Source organism: Perna viridis, chromosome 11 (genome assembly GCF_037379345.1).
Source record: "Perna viridis isolate PV_CMFRI_1.1 ecotype Kerala chromosome 11, ASM3737934v1, whole genome shotgun sequence".
Lineage (NCBI taxonomy): Eukaryota > Metazoa > Mollusca > Bivalvia > Mytilida > Mytilidae > Perna > Perna viridis.
This window is the reverse complement of record NC_142455.1, coordinates 35,374,717-35,393,081: the sequence shown is the minus strand read 5'-3', so window position 1 is coordinate 35,393,081 and position 18,365 is coordinate 35,374,717. Positions and strand designations below refer to the sequence as shown.

At 31.1% G+C, this 18,365-nt stretch overlaps 1 protein-coding gene across 1 annotated transcript; it reads left to right on the top strand.

The window, feature by feature from the left end:
- The first annotated feature begins 345 nt into the window (after nucleotides 1-345).
- LOC148603892 (perlucin-like) lies at nucleotides 346-3,807 on the top strand. The gene is made up of 3 exons (XM_088551471.1): nucleotides 346-429; nucleotides 1,861-1,954; nucleotides 3,587-3,807. Exons 1-3 carry the CDS (start codon nucleotides 346-348, stop codon nucleotides 3,805-3,807), a joined length of 399 nt encoding a protein of 132 aa, XP_088407597.1.
- Nucleotides 3,808-18,365: the final 14,558 nt, after the last annotated feature.

The following is an 18,365-nucleotide window of genomic DNA, read 5'->3' as shown; positions in this document are numbered from 1 at the left end:
CATGTAATTAGATATGTTATGATCAGCCAATTAAAATTAATAGCGGAATCTTTCTAAACTGAACCCTAAAAAGACGAAAAACGGTCTAAACAAACAGTTATAAAGTTCTTTCATGGCTTGTTCAGAATTTCAAACGATTCACGTATGATACAATACATGAAAAACTAATAATTTGTTTGCCATTTTAATGGAGGGATTTTACTTATATATATGTAAGCTTTATTTTTAAATGTTCACGGGTAACAGATGATTAAAGCCATCTTCTAACTGTTGATTTATCTTTATATGAAGGACGATTGTAATGTGCGATTCCTTCTGGATTTCTTACCAAATGTATATATGAAAATGGCTGAAATGAAACTGAAATCGGTTGTTTGTGACAAGTGTTATGATTTCAATCATTTTAACAGGGACTGGGCTGACGCTAAGGTAGGATTGACGGACATGATTATGGTTATATCAAAAATAGAATTAAGATGCTCAGAGTAAAAAAATAACCTGTTATCGAAAATTTACGAGACAATATATGATATTCGGCTATGCCTATGATAGACGGAAGTCAATGTATGCCTTCAAACTTTCGTTACAGCAGGTGGACGGTGGATAAATCTTTGTTTAAGGCGCATCGCCGTTTTGCTATGGTCGCAGCTTAATTCGGTGAGGAGAATGTGTAACTCACAGGAAAGCTTGATAGATTTCTGCACAGCCAATGATTTCGAAAACATTTTTAAATAAATGAAAAAAAAATTATCGACGTATATAGAGACAAAATGTCACATCCGCACTTGCGCAACCGTCTACTTCTGTGTCGACCCTCTTCCGTCGCAATATATTTAGCTATTCATAGTTCTGGTCTTACATTCTACATGTATAGGACATAGATGACGCTCCATTCGTATTACACCCAGAAATGAACGCTGGTTTTGTTTAGTAAAGTTGACAATATTCACTCAATTCGTGTTTATTGTTTTAAGTGTAAGGTTTTGTAAGAATCAGGCAAAATGAAAACCATGCATGTCAAAACACTACCGATCTGATAGTACAATTTCATTCAAGAATACTTTCTCCACGTGGAAGGACCAGTCTTTGATATCTGCGTCACTGGATTTGCTAAAAAACGTCTCAAAAGAATGTTAAAACAATGATCGAGTTCTCTTCCACTGAAATGTACTTTTTCTGTGCTTTCCAATGAAATTATAACTGAATTTACCGAAATGACATAGAAAATTTTTTGTTTGTTCAGATGGCGCAAATATTCAAATTAAACTTTCAAAATTATGGTTTTTCATGCCATATTTCATACACTGCCAGATTCTTAAAACGACTGAAACTAAGTATCTATCCTTTGCATGTTTATTACCGTTCTTCCCTTCATGCCTGTTTCCCTCAAAATTTGTCTTACTGTGATGTATCCGAATTTCACGATAAACCAAGACTTCACAGGTCGCTTTTTTTCATTTTAAACCCAAAAATGGAAATTTGGTTTTTTTTTTGTTTTACCATTTTTTCTTTACTTGTGTTCCTTCGTTAAGTGTGAGATGTCCTTTGTGCTGTAATTTACGTAAGAAATGTCTTTTAATATCATTTTAAGTTTCCTTAAGATTTTCAAGTCTTCAATATATGGTTATTTCTTTCACAAATGCTTCCCCGATGTGTTACGACCAAACCATTCCCTTAACAGTACACTTATTTAAATAATTATAATAAAAAAACACTTTATTCATAGTCTTTCGGGTAATTATGTTCGAAGATAGTGTGCAGCGGGTATCAATGTTTGTGTTTCGATTTCCATATAATGAACGTATAGTTTGCAAGCATTAGCGTAATTTCTTGGTACTATATATATTAATGACTTTACAGTCTCGCTGTGAAGAATACAACAGTTATCTAGCAGAGCCGAAAACTTCATCTGAAATCGCCTTTCTCAGGTCCGAGGCAAGATCAAGGGGACACAGTAAGTGCCTTTACTAAAAGGGATTGAAAAAATGACTCTTGTGTATTTCGTTTCCTTTATTTTCTGAATAAAATTACACGAGGACTAGTATGATAAAGGAAATAGATAATTATAGCATCGAATCAAACAGAAATGATTTACTTGTATTCATTATATTGATAGCAGTGTTTTATCGAATGTTTTCAGTGTAATAAAATTTGATAATTCACTCTGCGAAATAAATTTGGTAATCTCATTCTAAGACTAATCATAGAGTCGAATCGTACATAATTTTTTTACTTGTATTTCACTTAAGCATGTGCAGAAGTAATCAAGGAAACCAGTGGTTATTTTTATATAACACATTGCAGGGAAATAAAATGTTCACATACGTTTTAGTTACTTGTCGACAAAGTGTTTCTATAAAATACTGAAGCCAGTTGATTATATTCGAACATTCTCACCTATGCCTCTAAATATTTACACACTAATATTTTCATTGCATTTAGTCTAAGTTTAAACTATCATCAAAATATTATTTATCCATAGAATTGTTTTTTCATTCATTTCCCAGACACTTAACTTCAAAATATTCAAGGGAACCAAAGTAATAGGTAATCAAAAGAATACAATCCAGGGACAAAACCAGCCATGGAAAACATGGAAAACGGACAAATACATACATATACAACAAAGAACATAAAGCAACTAAGATCACACATACAAAGCAAATGAGCAATTCGGATTCTACTAAAAACTAGAAGCATAACTAGGTGCACCTGTAGGCTAAGCGTCCTCTGCTTTTCTAGAAACACCCGCATAGTTGCTTATAAAAAGTCAAGTCCGGGTTAAGAGGAAAGGAAAACTATAACACGTTGAACAGATCAGTTTTCATGGCGGAGATGGATACATCGAAACGGTCCACGAGTTCATTTAGGGCAAAATAAAACGCAGTAAAAGGAAATAACTACATACCTCGTATTTCTATTTTTGGTCTATTTTTTTTTATTTGTTGTTGGTGTAATTGTTATTGTGTTTTATTTATGTGGTAAAATACTTTAGATTTCAGTTAATTCAACTGTCTTTGTATTCTATAATGCAAATAACTTAAAAAAAAATAAAAGTCAACTATTCGGATTTAAAATATCAGTTATAAAATTTTATCGCTAAATAAACATGTTAGATCAGGAAAACGGTAAAAGTGGTATTTCTCATAAATTGATAATTTCTAGCTAGTTGAGTGGGAGTATTTATCATCTTCGATGCTAGTTATTGTGAGTAGTAAACAAACATACTACAGATCTTAAATGGTATAAGCGTCACACTTATACCATATACCATTCCAATTCCCGATTGAAAATTTCCAATCTCCATAAAAAATCCTCATACCCCCATAGAATCCAAGTTGCGTATTTTTCTTTTTTTTAATGAAATATTTACATTATCATTTAGATTATATATTTTTCTATTCTTTATACATTTTAACTGATATTTTTAATAAAATTCAATACATATTTTTTTTCAAGAAATACGTTAAATTCTAAATTCCAACACTTCATATACCATCCTCATTCCCTATCCCCATCTACCATAGTATGTAAAGTTTTCCCCATACAAGTACTGATTTGTAGTCCACGATAAAACATTTTAAAGCATATTGGCTTGGTGCAACTGACAGACAATGGGAGTCCTCTTGGAGATGGGAACATAACAGATCATGGGTTACCATTACGGACTGGCATACCAGGACTATCATAGAGCCTAACAATGAGGATGGGAATGAAGATTGTCTGGCTATATCACACGCTCTCGACTATGAATGGAACGATGACAAATGTTCTAGAGAAAACGATTTTATCTGCGAAAAGAAGTAAGAGGACAATATATTTTTATTTATTTTATAGATAGCAGTGTTTTACTGAATGTTTCCAGTGTAAAACATTTCGAAAATAAATCTGTAATTTTCCCGCCAAAACATCACAAAAAATATATTGTTCCGCCGTTCACAAAAATTGAAATTTAAGGTTGAAAATAGGAACGAATAATGTAGGAGAACTATATAGGATAATCAATTCTCAATAACCACGATCGCAGTAATATATAACTTGTGCGCGGAACAATTCCCGCCCACTCATTAAATCTAGACGTTCGACGGCACTCGTGATCATATTTTTGTTATTCACTCTTTCAAATTAATTAACCTATTATCATTTGCTACATCTGTAGAACAGAAATATTTTGGTGACAAATCATATCTTATTTTAACGTTACATAAAATTGAGCGAAAAAAAATGGGACAAAAGATAAATGTGCCTAGCATAAAATTTGTGTACGCCATTGTTTACATTTCCTGAACATTTGTGGTTAACATTTCTTAGAATAATGAGTGATGTTCAACATAGAACTTGCATAAGTACAAGTTTGATAAACGTAAGTTTGTATGCATACCATTGGGTAAGCAAAGCTTTTTGATGGTACATGTACAAATTTTCAATTTACAGTATATATCATCCCCATTCCCTATCCTCATTGTCACCATTTGCCTTCCCAATAGCAAAAATCCCCATCACCCATAGATTCTTCATTGCTTTTTCTTTATGAAATATTTACTTTTTCAAGTTAAATTGTATATTTCAACAACACTAAAAATGTTATTTTCAATTGAATTTGAAATGCTTATAAAAACATACACTTTTATAACTTATTTTCCCATCTTACCCATTGATATGTATATTTTTTTTCAAAATATCATGTGGCGTAAAGTGTAATGTCATTTTTTTCTGTGACTTAAGTATTAACTCTTATTGTAGAGTATTTTGGTATCGCATTGCTTCTAATTGCAATAACTATCATTGAAAAATTGTCTTTTCAACAACATACTGTTTTAATTCTTTTACACACTTTACTAGTACGATTAAAATGGAAGATCAAGTAAAGGCTTCTGGATCATACTGTCACCGTGTTCTTTTAAATACACATATTTGTTAGTCATAACCGTTAACGTAGATTTGTCCTCTCATAACCGCGTTTTCTTAGTAAAAATTATCAAGGGAATTCAGCGTCGAGCGTTAGTTAACAGAATATTTTCCAAGGATAATTACTAAACAGGGTAAATAGACACAACCACAATAAACAACAAACATCACACAAAGCAAAGAAAATCAAAATTAATGGGAGCATGGACAAGGGTCGCCGGGCTAAAGGTGATTTTGCACAATGACGATCCAAAAGTTCATGATAACAACGACAACATTTATTGAAGGAATGAGTGTTATACTTTTTGGTCCATGAAAAAATAACCTAAATCACGTGGCACACATATAATTACCTGCGTATTAGACCATGTTAAAGTGTGCACCAGGGGAATTGAGGTTATTTCAAAAAGACCGAAAATATATAACAGTCATTCCTTACAATTTAATTTAAGTATTAAAATTCAGCGAGTAAATCACACAATTTGCTCTATGAGATGATAGACGAAATTTGTTATCCAATTAGATATTGTGTTACTTGTGAAATTAAATAATTAGTAATGCTTTCAGTCTTGTTGCAACGACAAAATATTCTACAAATTCATTTGAGAAATAATCACATTAAATTAAACTGTTATAGTTAAGAAGGTGTACCTAGGGTAAGGGACACAACTCTTAAAATTAATAATGTTTGTATCACATTCAATTTCACCGAAGCCTTTCAAGCTTCTTTGAAACAGAATGAAATCAGTCCAAGTTCCTTTGATGCTCACATGAGACTGGTGTAAAATGGTAAATACAAACTTTCCAATGATTTGTAAGAGGTTGTGTCCCTTCAAATTTCCCTTTTTTATTTACATTCTTCAAGCCTTAAATCTTTCAGAAAATCACATGTATGATTAGAGAGCAAATAAGAGTTGTATATTAGGTAGGAAAAGTAATTATTTTGTTCAAACAGTCTAGTTGCAATGCAGTTTTTCCCATTAAATTTGTTCAAAACAGGTCGCTATGTAGTATGTAAATTAGCTTTTTCGCCATCTTCCTAGCCTTTGATTGCTTCTGAATCAATATGAACAGTACTGGATTCATTTGCATGTTTGAAATCGACGAAAAAGTTATCCCCCTTTGAATAGGTCAACGGTCAACAATGAAAAAAAAACATCCTGTGTATATTCTTTCAGTATATATAATATGTTCTTTAAAACAAGAACTCTTTTTCCATTTTGTAATATGAATTGTATGATGTGCTTAAACATAATGAATAATGGTATGAAACAATGATTAATTATTACCTGTACAATAGTACCTGTATATGTTATAACATATTCAAGTCATTGACAGAAAATCCTTCTATTTGTGCAATTTTGAAAGTTATTAGATTTAAGTGAATTAAAATATAATTTCATGTAGTAAACAAATAAGAATATTGTTTTTTGTTGAAAGGTAATATATGTATACACACCAAAACGAAATTGATGTTCCTTATAAGATCTATACAATTTTGCCTGAATTATCATATTGTTATGTAAGATGGGATTTATGGTTTTGTATTTGATTTTTCGGGTTTTCAATTGAGTATCAACTTTTGTTTTACATTTATGTATTATTATGTCAATCTCTTATATCAGTAGATATTCGAATGTTAAAGCCCATATTATCAATAAATGACTTATTTACACATGAGTGGGCCTATATATTTGTATTCTATACCATTGTAATGATTCTCATGAAATTAGTTTTCTTAAGTAACTGTCTTTGTAAGAATCGTGCAAATTCTGAAAAATGTGATACATCCCAAAAAAGGCTACATATTTAAATTTTTGTAATTAAGTTGTTTTATGGGTCGATACTATGAAATGTGTAATTATTCATTCAAATCTGCCTGCTCTTACAAGATAATCAACATTGAAAATCCAATAGATTTTATTGTATTTGAGTGTCATTTACAGAGTATTATCCCCCTTAATTTTGAAATCTACAGTGCATTCTATATAATTTTATCTCCTAAGAACACGGGTTATATGAAAAACCAAATGTTTATTTCTGTTTACTGTGTCAATTCAAACAAAATATCAAAAATAAAAATATGTAGGCTTTTTACCCATGAATCAGATTTTGCATGATTCGTAGCTGGAGTGCTACATAACAAGTTTATAATGCATATTTAGACTATGCAATTTATTTATTTCAAAACCGTAAATAATCATGTATATCTCTTATATAAGACTATTGATATCAAAATGTAAAAGCGTGTTTTGATATTCCTTATGAATTAATTTTAGTACAAAAATTCAACGAGTAAATCATAGGAAAGGTTGATGACGTCACAGTCTTAAAAAAAATTGGCTATTGAGATGATGGGTAAACTTTTATCCAATCAGAAAGCGTGTTACTTATGAAACTAAACTATTGTAAATTATCAAAGATCCCACATTCAATTATACTAGTAGACAAGATTTTTGAATAGAGATAAATTAATGATTTTCATTTATTCGCAGAAAAGATGTATGTTTGCAAGTCCATTTACTTATGTCTTTTTGGTTATAAGAACCATTTCAGAAATGCACATAATGAGGCTGAAAATAATTCGGTCTTAATTTTGCCTCAATTCCATTTCTTAAGATGTCATATCAAAGCTATTCGCAAACTTCTTAAAATGGTGGGCAGAGTTGCGAACTTTGCAAGTGTAAAAGTGGGTTGTTAAATTTTTACAGTTGTGTATTACTCTTACAAACACTTACAATAAATATCTGTGTATAAATATCTTTACCTACTGCATATCAGTTTCAGTTACCGTTGGCAATTTTGTTGACGAGATTAAATAGTTTCATAAACAATATGGCACGTTTTCAGTCATTTGCAACAAGGTTTAAAATTGCGTCATGGGACATTTTTGTTACGACGAAAATTTCATGTAAATCCTACTTAATTTAAACTATAAAAAAGTATCAATACATATTCAACTTTGTCTCCTTACAGGTTTCTCATATTATCAATAATGATAATGTAAAATACATGTTGTAGTTATAAAAAAGGAACGGGAATTCTATGAAGAATTTGGGTTTGATTTACAGGAATTAGGCATTGAGGTAATATATGATGTATTTTATACAGTTCAATAGATGTAGTAAAACTATTGTCTATATATCTCGTCATGTTTTACTCGAATTTCTTGTCAAATCGCATCTATTATTTTCAAGGAAAACATGTAATGTGTATAGTCAAGATACTTGAACTTATATATAAATGTAAATATCAGCCTCAATCTTTATTTGTTTATTTGATAACTGACAATACGCTCTTGACTTTTTCACTTAAGAAAACTTCCTGTTAGAACGAGGACATAGTCACATGTTACTATAACTAAACTATCAAAGTGCAACACTGTGGTTAATAGGGCGAATGTAACGAGGACACTGGGAATTTTAAACGATGTCATATAACTATTAAGTATCAGTCTTTATAAAAAAAAAAACTAGACTGAAAGTGATTCATGCATGTCAAAAACCCACCGAATTTCAGTTTTATATCTCGTGCAGAAAACGTTGAAATTTACATAACCAGTCTTAATTTTTCATTTTGGGGTTGCGCTTTTAAAATTTAAAAATATAGAACATGTAGACCACAAAAGCATTGTCTGATTTATATTTTTTACACCATGACTCACCTTACCATAGGCAGTGTCCTAATTGTATATGGTCTGGTATTAAATATGTTAATAAGTGGTTAAACCATAAGTTTTCAGTCGATATATCAACCACATATATATTTATCTTTTCATAATGTTATAATTGTGACACTAACTTAATTTGATGAAAGACATGTTCCTAAAGTCAATTTGCTATTAATAATTCAATGAAAATTCCTGTTTCCCCAAAATATACATTTATGGTTGCCGTAAATCATTCGTGTCAGTATATACGATTCATTTTTTTTACATTTTGTTTTGATCTATTTCACACTTCCTCTAATACCTCTTCTCCATTTCACCATTATCAACTCCCCCTTCTCAATTTCACCATTATCAACCCCCCTTCTCAATTTCACCATTATCAACTCCCCCTTCTCCATTTCACCATTCCCATCTCTAAATGTCCCATGCTCAATTTCTTGAGACCGTTTATTATTAAGTAGTACTTATTTTTGTTTTAAATGTTATTGAGAACAGAAACTAACATGTGGCTTTTCATATATACATGATATAACCCTAGCTCTTAGGAGATATTATAATTCAAAATTAAGGGAAATAATTCTGTAAATGACACTAAATTACAATGGAAACTGTTGGAACTTATTTATATCGAAGAGTTTCTGTTACGAGTGAATTGATTATATGTTGGATCCGGGTTAAATTTAGGTAACTCAACTGATAACTGTGTCTTTTCACCGACAACATCTAGGTGAAAACCATAATTTACATGGTAACCTTTTAAGTGATATTTGTAAAGATTTTCAATTACGAATATTAAATAGGAGATTTCTCGAAGATTCATAGGGGTACATTTTTTTTCTTTACTTTTCATAATAGCAATGGAGAGAGCATAGTTGACTATATGATTGCTTTTCACAATATTTTGTATAACATTGAACTTTTTATGGCACATAGTCCTGCTGAATTTTCAGGCCATTGTTTGATTTCAACTTATATGAAATCAAACGTACAAAGGGATATAACTCCAAAACAAAATGTAACCTATACACGTAATTATAAATGGTATAGAAATCAAAGTAGCACCTATTTAAGACTCAAGACTTAAAATATTTTTACCCTTAATTCATTGATTAAGGATGACAAATATGACGATATTGATATTATCGTATCAAAAATGAATGACATATATCTTAAAGCAGTCCCTAAAAGGTTCATTTTACAGACTTTCTAGAAGGCCTTATAATAATTTCAAAAATACCTAGAAAACCTAGAAAAACCTAGAAAATTTGGATGTCAAATGATTGTCTTTCGATGAGAATAGAGGTAAGGTCTTTTTTTGGGGGGGGGATTACAAAAAGATCCTTGCAATATTTTAATACGTCACACTTATTGCAACTGTGTTCAAGAATATAATTAAACAACACTATAACGATAAAGTTGAAAAAGACAGCATTTTCCGTGTATCCGTTACACCCTTCCATTATAAAGCTAGGACATCGTTGCTTCTAGGAGATAATCAAGTGTCTTTGTTGATATAAACAACTAAAATCCTCAAAAATCTTTCGTAACATAGTGTCAGTCAATCATTTGCACGATATGAGTGACGCTGACCATCGGATGGCTGTTCCAATACTTGGTTTAATTTTCGTTTTTATGCAAACATATACAGTCAATACTGTTATACCCGGTTTGCACTCATATGTGGTATTTGCAATACATGACGGACTGAGGGGTTTCCTAACGCCCTTGACTATCATTTGAGGTTTCTCACGGACGGTGTAAGCGAAGCGTTAAAACAGCCCCAGGACATAATGTTTACGCTCACCATTCTAAAATTTTGTAGGGTCGGTAGGTGGTGATTTATTTTGATTTAAAATTTTTGAAATGAAATTAGACATAATGACACCAAACTAAGAATTCAATGAAAACCAAATATCCAGAGACTAAACATGTAATAGGGTATGTAAGTCTCGTTCTAGTTTCATTTTCTTTACCGGAATTTACGAAGTAGAACGTATTGAAAACCGAAGACCGATCTGCATTTTATTGTTTACTTCCGGGTATTCGAAACGCTGTATAACAATGCAAAATCTTCTTTTTTATATTTTTTCTTAATAACTTTATCATATACAAATGAATATTTGTCATTTTTTATCGGTATTTTTTTAAACAAAGATGTTTTGCTCTCAACACTGAACTAAACGCTTTCTAAATGACAAGTTTCCATGCTTTTGAACGGTAGATTATAACCCATTCTCGTGAAATCACGGGGTCACATGACGAGACTTACATACCCTACAGACTAAGGTGGTGTTCAAAAGAAAAAAAAATATCTCAAATGCCAATTCCAAAAGGGATTATCTACAAGCAGGAGCAAACTCACGGCATGTGTGTTTTCAATCGATTCCAAATATACACAACCAGTATTTCTCTTTGTTTTCCATCCAGGATAGAAAAAAAACATCTTTTTTTGGCTTTATTTTCTTCTTTTTTTTCCTGAAAAGACAATCGGCAGATTTGTTAATTATGTTTTTAAAGAACAAATAAAAACTTTTGGGTAGGGGGTCGGAAGGAGGGTCGGTAGGGTGACCGGAAACATCTTTTAGGCCTAAATGGATGGGGTCCAAGGTTAAATATGAACTTTCTTTTACACATCTTTTAGGAGCGTATGTCCCATTCACGTAAGCGTATATCATGTATATGAACTTTTCGACGTTTTGTTGCAAAACACATAGCACTGGGGAGTAGTCAAATTGGCTGTCCATTATGAACAGGTATAAGTACAATGTACATGTAAGAACATTCCCGAGTAGATCCAACGATTTTTAGTTTTGCTATATATGTATATCTCAGACTGCAAGTACTGACAACTTTTAATATGATTTTTAATTTAACCACTTTTTTGTTTATGACTTCATGCCAATATTGCAAAGTTTGTAAATGTACAAAAAATATAATTTTATTCAACACTATATATGTATATATTACTCTTTTTCAAATATTTACCATATAAAATATATTACAATACTGATAGTTTAATTACCATATTTTGTTTATTTTCCGATTTATAGAAAACAATCACATTATGACATGTCATGGTGTGTAAAGTTTATGAACTGTACAAGTAAGACTGGCTTTTGACTTAAATACATGTATAAACACGTACAAAGTCTTAACTTGACAAAATTGTTGATTATTTTTCAGGTTTCTGTATATATGTGCATGAATTTGTATCATTCAAGATTCTCTCTCGGTATTATTTCTCCATTGGCATGATTGGAAATGGTAAAATGTGATTTTCAACATTTGAGCTTTAACATAATAAGCGGAGAAATAGTTCAGGTATTAGAAATGAGGTTGTAATAATCTCCTTTTCTAAGCTCATTTTATTATGAAATTGTAACATATGTAATATGTTATATAACATAAATTCTTTTCATCTTTCATAAATGAGATAAACTTAGAATGGGTTGAATACTATAAATCTTTGTCAAATGATATTATTATGATATAAACAGGGATGACCCAACTCCAGGGACACCCCAATCCTCCTCCCCTTTAGATCTCTCTTGTAACTGGAATGAAGTTAAAATAGGTATTAAAAGGCTAACAAGTGGTAAAATAGGGTACTTTCTTTATTCAAAGTTTATGAATACAGGAAACTCAACTTAAATATTAACTTTGGTCAAATTGTTTAATAATTTTTTTAACAGTGGAAAATTTTCAAATTTTTGGAATCACTCATAGATTTCTTTTTAAAAAAATCAGGGGATCCACGTGATTGTAGTAACTACAGAGATATTAGAATAACTAATTCCTTGGGTTAATTGTTTACCTTATTATTACAAAAATTACTTCCTTGTAACAAATAAGCTTCAATCAATGGGAAATTAGAACCACTGATCTTATTTTCATTCTTAAAACATTGATAAATATATATTTGTAGAAACTGAAAAATTTGAAAAAAAATACGGACAACGTAGATCAAAATGCCCTCTTTCAACAAATAGTAAAGAAGGGCAACTTCCTGAAAGTTGTAAAAGACATATATTCTAACACACTATATTCATGTAAATTTGGTGACTCATATAGTGAGCCATTTGTACCACCATAGGAGTAAAACAAGGAGACAATCTTAGACCCACTTTATTCAATTTATTTGTTGACGACATGGAATCAACATTTCCTAACACGGATATTAATAGTACTAGACCCGTGAGTTTAGGTAACCATATTTTTTATCATCTTTTTCAGTAAGAATAGGAAATTCTAACATCAGACCTCTTCCATAAAGATAAAGAACTAGAATTTTCTGAGATTTGGGTAGCAGATCACAAGATAAACTTGGAAAATATACGTAATTTTATTTTTGAAAAAAAACCCACAAAATTTGATAATGAGACATATTAAAGTTGTGCACAGCGATCCAAACTAGCTATTCCCACAGAATTAGGACTAGCACCATTATGTTTCAAGGCTTTTAAACTTATGCTCCCAGTTTTTAGTGGAGTTCGAGTTGTTCATTACTTTTGTTACTTTATATGTATTACTTAAGTTACTTTATGTTGTTCTGTGTTGCGTCTGTCTGTTTTCCATGTCTGGGCTATGTCCCTGTTTATCGACTAATGATAATTGAATCGTCTACAGCATATGTAATTTATATATTTGCATTTCAGGAAGATAAATTAAAATCTAAAAACTGCCCTTCATAAATCAGTAGAACAACTAAAAACTTTATTTAACTTCGTTCTTCCTCTTGTACGATTTAATAAAGAAATAAATGAGTATTATTCTTGTAAATCAATATATAAATTGACTCATATCAGAAATAACGAATCATGCACACTGAGATTTTATATCAAAATTGTATCGTATTTTGAACTACAAAAATACATAAAATTTAACGTGACTAAATATTAATGCTAAAATGTAACAGAATTAAGGTTAATATTAAAACCAGCCAGTGTAAGATTGTGTAAGACTCCAATAAAAGCATGGACCAGGTGCACCGATAGTGTAAGCGTCATCTGCTTTTCTATAAACACCCGCCGTGTTGCTCATAAAAAGTCAAGTCCGGGGTAGACGAAAGAGGAAAGGAAAACTATGACACCTTGAACAAATCAGTTTTCATTGCGCAAATATTGTATTATATGTAAATCATGTAAAGATAAAGTGCAAGATATTCCCATATATAACTCACTCAAGGAAATGCTTTTTTTAAGTATTTGATAAAAATTATAACGAATCTTCGATGGAGATAGTCAACCGTCTCCTAAATCCAAGAAGTATTTAACTTTATAAGTTGATAAGTCGATGGCAAATGATGATATCTATTCATCATGGAAAACAGACATACACAACAAAGAACAAAGTAACTAAAATCATACATGCAAAGTAACAAAAGCAAATGAGCAACTCGGACTCCACTAAAAACTGGAAGCATGGACCATGTGCATCGGTAAGGTTCACAGATTAATATTTGTGAGAATTGATTAATTTGTGTAGTTAACAAATACATATACTATACATTATTTACATGATCTACACATTCTGAATTAGAGTTTAAAATGGGATATTTATGCACTAGAGACTTACCGGAAATTAGTTTTAGATTATAAGGAAAACAGTGTTATTTTTTTCCTATTTTGATAATCTTAAATATTTTATAACTTGCGTATTGATCATACCGTGTATTTACAATGGTTATTTATTATTTCAAGTTATTTTTTATTGTTTCCTATGTATCTGATGTTATACGATGCTTAATGAACAATCAGAACCTGAGATTGTGTTCTATATGGAAACTAAAGCACTATAACATCAGTTTTTGTGGAGTCCGGATTGCTCATTTACTTTTGTTGCTTTTACGTATTATTATTGTTTGTGTGTTTGTGTATGTGTATGTGGGGGTGTGTGTATAGTCTTTGCCCTGGATTACATGCTTTTGATTTGTACTAGAATAATGGTTCCCTTGATTACTCCGTGTGCCTTACAGTGGTCTCAGAAATTATTGCATCTCGACTCGGGTTCCATAGGTTACCTAATTTAAAGTTTTAGAAAAAAAAAATATTTATGCAACATATTCCTTCAACTATTTTGGAAAAGTCTGTTACACTTAAAATAAAGAATAGTCTAAGTTTTGAAGCCACCGTTGCAATCATCATCAATTTGGTAGGTTTTTATGAACAACCCATTAATGTTTGAGATTAATTAACTTTTGAATGGGTAAGTGCTGCTCATTCTACGATAGTACACCTGAGTCTATACGTGTTCCTTCTGTGAGGTCTGGTTGTATTTATCTGTAAATGAAACAGGATCATAACAATACTATTTCGATTAGATAGACTAGTTGAGAGTAAAGTCGTTAGTTCCATATATGAATATAATCAAATCTGCCTCTTCTGACGAAATTAATGAAAAAAAACTGATTTTCATTGGGGTTTTTATGTACATATTTATATAGATAAATGTTTACTTTGAAACTCTGCATCACTAGACTATTTATTTACATGCTTATGTTCTATTTTTTTATTTTATGTAAGAGGAAAGACTCGAAAAGTTCAACATGCAATATTTTTATCTGAATTTCTTTATATTCAAGTTCAAATAAAGCAAATGAAATTACTTTTTTTAAATAATTCAGTTTATGATCATAGATGTTCAGATTATTCGAAAATTACAAACTATTTATAAGTAAAATCGTTACCTGCAATAAAACCGTAAACAGTCAAATCTGCCAGAACAAAACCCTGAATAAACTAAAATTCTGTCTATACCAGACAGTACTTATTGTCGTTTTTAGTAGCAGTCTAAAATCAGACAGTAGGTGATTCATGCATGCCACAAACCTACCAAACTTAGTTTTGTTTCCTGTTCAGAAACAGTTACTGATCACAGAAATAGTATTAGTTATAAATTTGGTTGTTGCGCTTTTGGGATAAATATTATATAGATTGTATATGAAATGGCATTTTGCAGTTGATTAGTTGATTGCAGTGGGAAATTAATGTATTGCTTTCTAAAACGTGCAGATCTAAATGCAGAAATGTTTATTGGTATGTGAATGTATATAATACGTACACTGAAAAAGCATCGTTTGTTTAGTGTCTTTTTCTTCACCATTAATCACTTTACCATCGGCAGTGTCCGAATTGTATGTTGACTGGTAATTAAATCAATAATAATGGAAATCGAACTTTTGTAAACCTAACATATATCTACACAATACCTATTTTACACACACAAAGGGGTTCAGCTTAGACAAATTTCACTGTATATTTTTCTTCCTTAGATAGTCCATATATATATATATATATATATATAGAGAGAGAGAGAGAGAGAGAGAGAGAGAGGCACCAAATTAACTAAAATAAAATAACGACCAACATATCCCAATTAACGGTATTTCGACTGTCCTTATTATGAATGTGGTACGGATATCTGTAGTGTAATACTCTACGTGGTTATTCTGTGGAAACTAATGCATTTTTTACTGAATAATATCCAACTTTTGGTAGATATGAATACTAAAGATGAATTTAAAGCACTTCACCAGAAAATGCAGGTCCTGGAATACAGTAACAGAAATTTAACAACTGGATTAACTCAAATGTTCGATAAAGGTTTGTCATTGTTTACGGCAGCATGTTTTTTAAACTTACAGGCTAAAAAATAATTGCCATTTATTGTCATAACGTTCGTCTCAAACCCTACATTTTTGTGTAATGAAAAAAAATGGAGAAATGATCATCCATCAAAAGCCATAATTTCGTACTTTCTGAAAATGAATGTTGGGTTGTACATTGCAGAAATGGTTGGAGCGAAAAAAAAATAAAGTTGAAACACAGGAAAGTTGAAACTAAAGAGAAAGAAGCCTTTAATATGTTCATAATTAAGTTGATCTGTAAGAGCATTTTGAACATATATTCTCAGTTATCAACTCTTGATACAGAAATATACGTTCGGGCATAATAATGAGTCTCACATTCCATTGGTTGGGATATTTTTACAGTGATGCCCATATCATAAGATCTGCCTGGTTCCTACTTGGACAACTCTTAATATGGTGATTACAAATTATTCATTTGGTATATATCAGACTAATTGAAAATTGTGTTTATCTTTAAAATTCACGTATAACAATCGAAACAAAAATCATTTATATTAAAATTTATCTAAAATATATCATAATAGAAAAAAGTATATAATTTTAATTTCCTAAAATTCATTTGAATTTCATCGTTATAGCCTAATTTATTTTCTTGAGCTTTCTTCTATTGTACATTTATAGAACTGGCCTTTAATTCTTCTTAAAATATATTTTACTCTGTTTTATACACCGACTCAATAATTTGTACTCAAGCAACAACAAACCTTAATTTAGATAACTAATTAACTGACATAATCATTACCTAACGGTGTTTAGACGACATTCCTGTATTTTTTATTCTATTTTACCACTTGTAAAATAATTCGATGTTAATGTTTGTGTTTTAATTCTTTGCAGTGTTTCTCACTACATGTGCTGTGAATATACCAAATATCTTCGAAGGAAACACAATTTCATTCAGCAATGTAAAGTTTGCGAAAGGAATATCTGATGGACTTGTCAACTACATTAAATCTAACGGCACCTTCACGTGCGAGAAACCAGGAACTTATTTGGTAACGGTTTAAATAGTCACAGATACTGTTCGAAGCTCTTTTAACGTTCTAAAGAACAATGAAGTTATTGCTGATGCTTACTTTTCAATGACAACGTATTACCAATCTGCCGCTGTGACTAGTGTTACTGATTTGCAAATTGATGACGTCATCTCCGTCTCTCCTCGACACGAATACCTGCGTGTGTTTGGTGATATTGAATCCTGTATGTCTATAGTACAACTGGAAGTAATTCCTGTTGGTGACTAATTTGTCTATGGACCAGTAGAGCAGTAAATGTTTGTGAAATTTCACTTTTGTATAAATAGCATATAGTCAGTTTGAGCTTCATTTAATTGTTAAAATATTTGAACATATCTCATACAAATTGAATGTTGCATTTTGATTTATGTTCATATGGACAACATAAGTGTAATTTAAGTTCTTGTTTCACTCTTTACAAACTATGACTACAGTAATGAAGTCCCCTACATAAGATATCTGCTCAAAGTACAGAACCGAAGTAGTTTCATCTTGAATAAAAAAGTAGCGTGCTTATATATGTAGATAATCTGGAACAGAGTTGAACTTTCTATAAAAGTTTTGCATATTTCATAGAGAATACAACCACACAAGGACAAAAAACGTCAGCTAAAGGCCACTCATGGGTCTTCAATGAAAACATTCCACCGCTGGGCAGACTGCAAAAAACTGGCCCAAATACGATATGATTTACAAGTCAGATATGTGCTATTCCAGCACAAGAATAATATTATTGTAAAAATGGTTGCCTTAGCAAATTATTCTTGGTGTCAATTGAAAAATATACTATTTTTTTCTTTGTAGTGTTTTGTGCCATTCAGTACTCATGTATCTCTACAAATAAATAGGTTACTAACAAAATGATATATGCAACAAATGTAAATCGATTGACATATTGGAACCTTCCTTATTCATATCTTAGATTTTAAACATCATTATTTTGAGGGCTGATAATTTCTGAATGATGTTGTTCAATTTACGAAACCTAATATATTTTAGAAACCGACGGTATGTCTGTCGTGGTAGATGATTACCATTTATTGAAACACCGACGAACTCATCTGAAACAGTGTATGACTGTGATGAAAGACAGACAACTCTGGTGATATGTTATTGGAAAAGT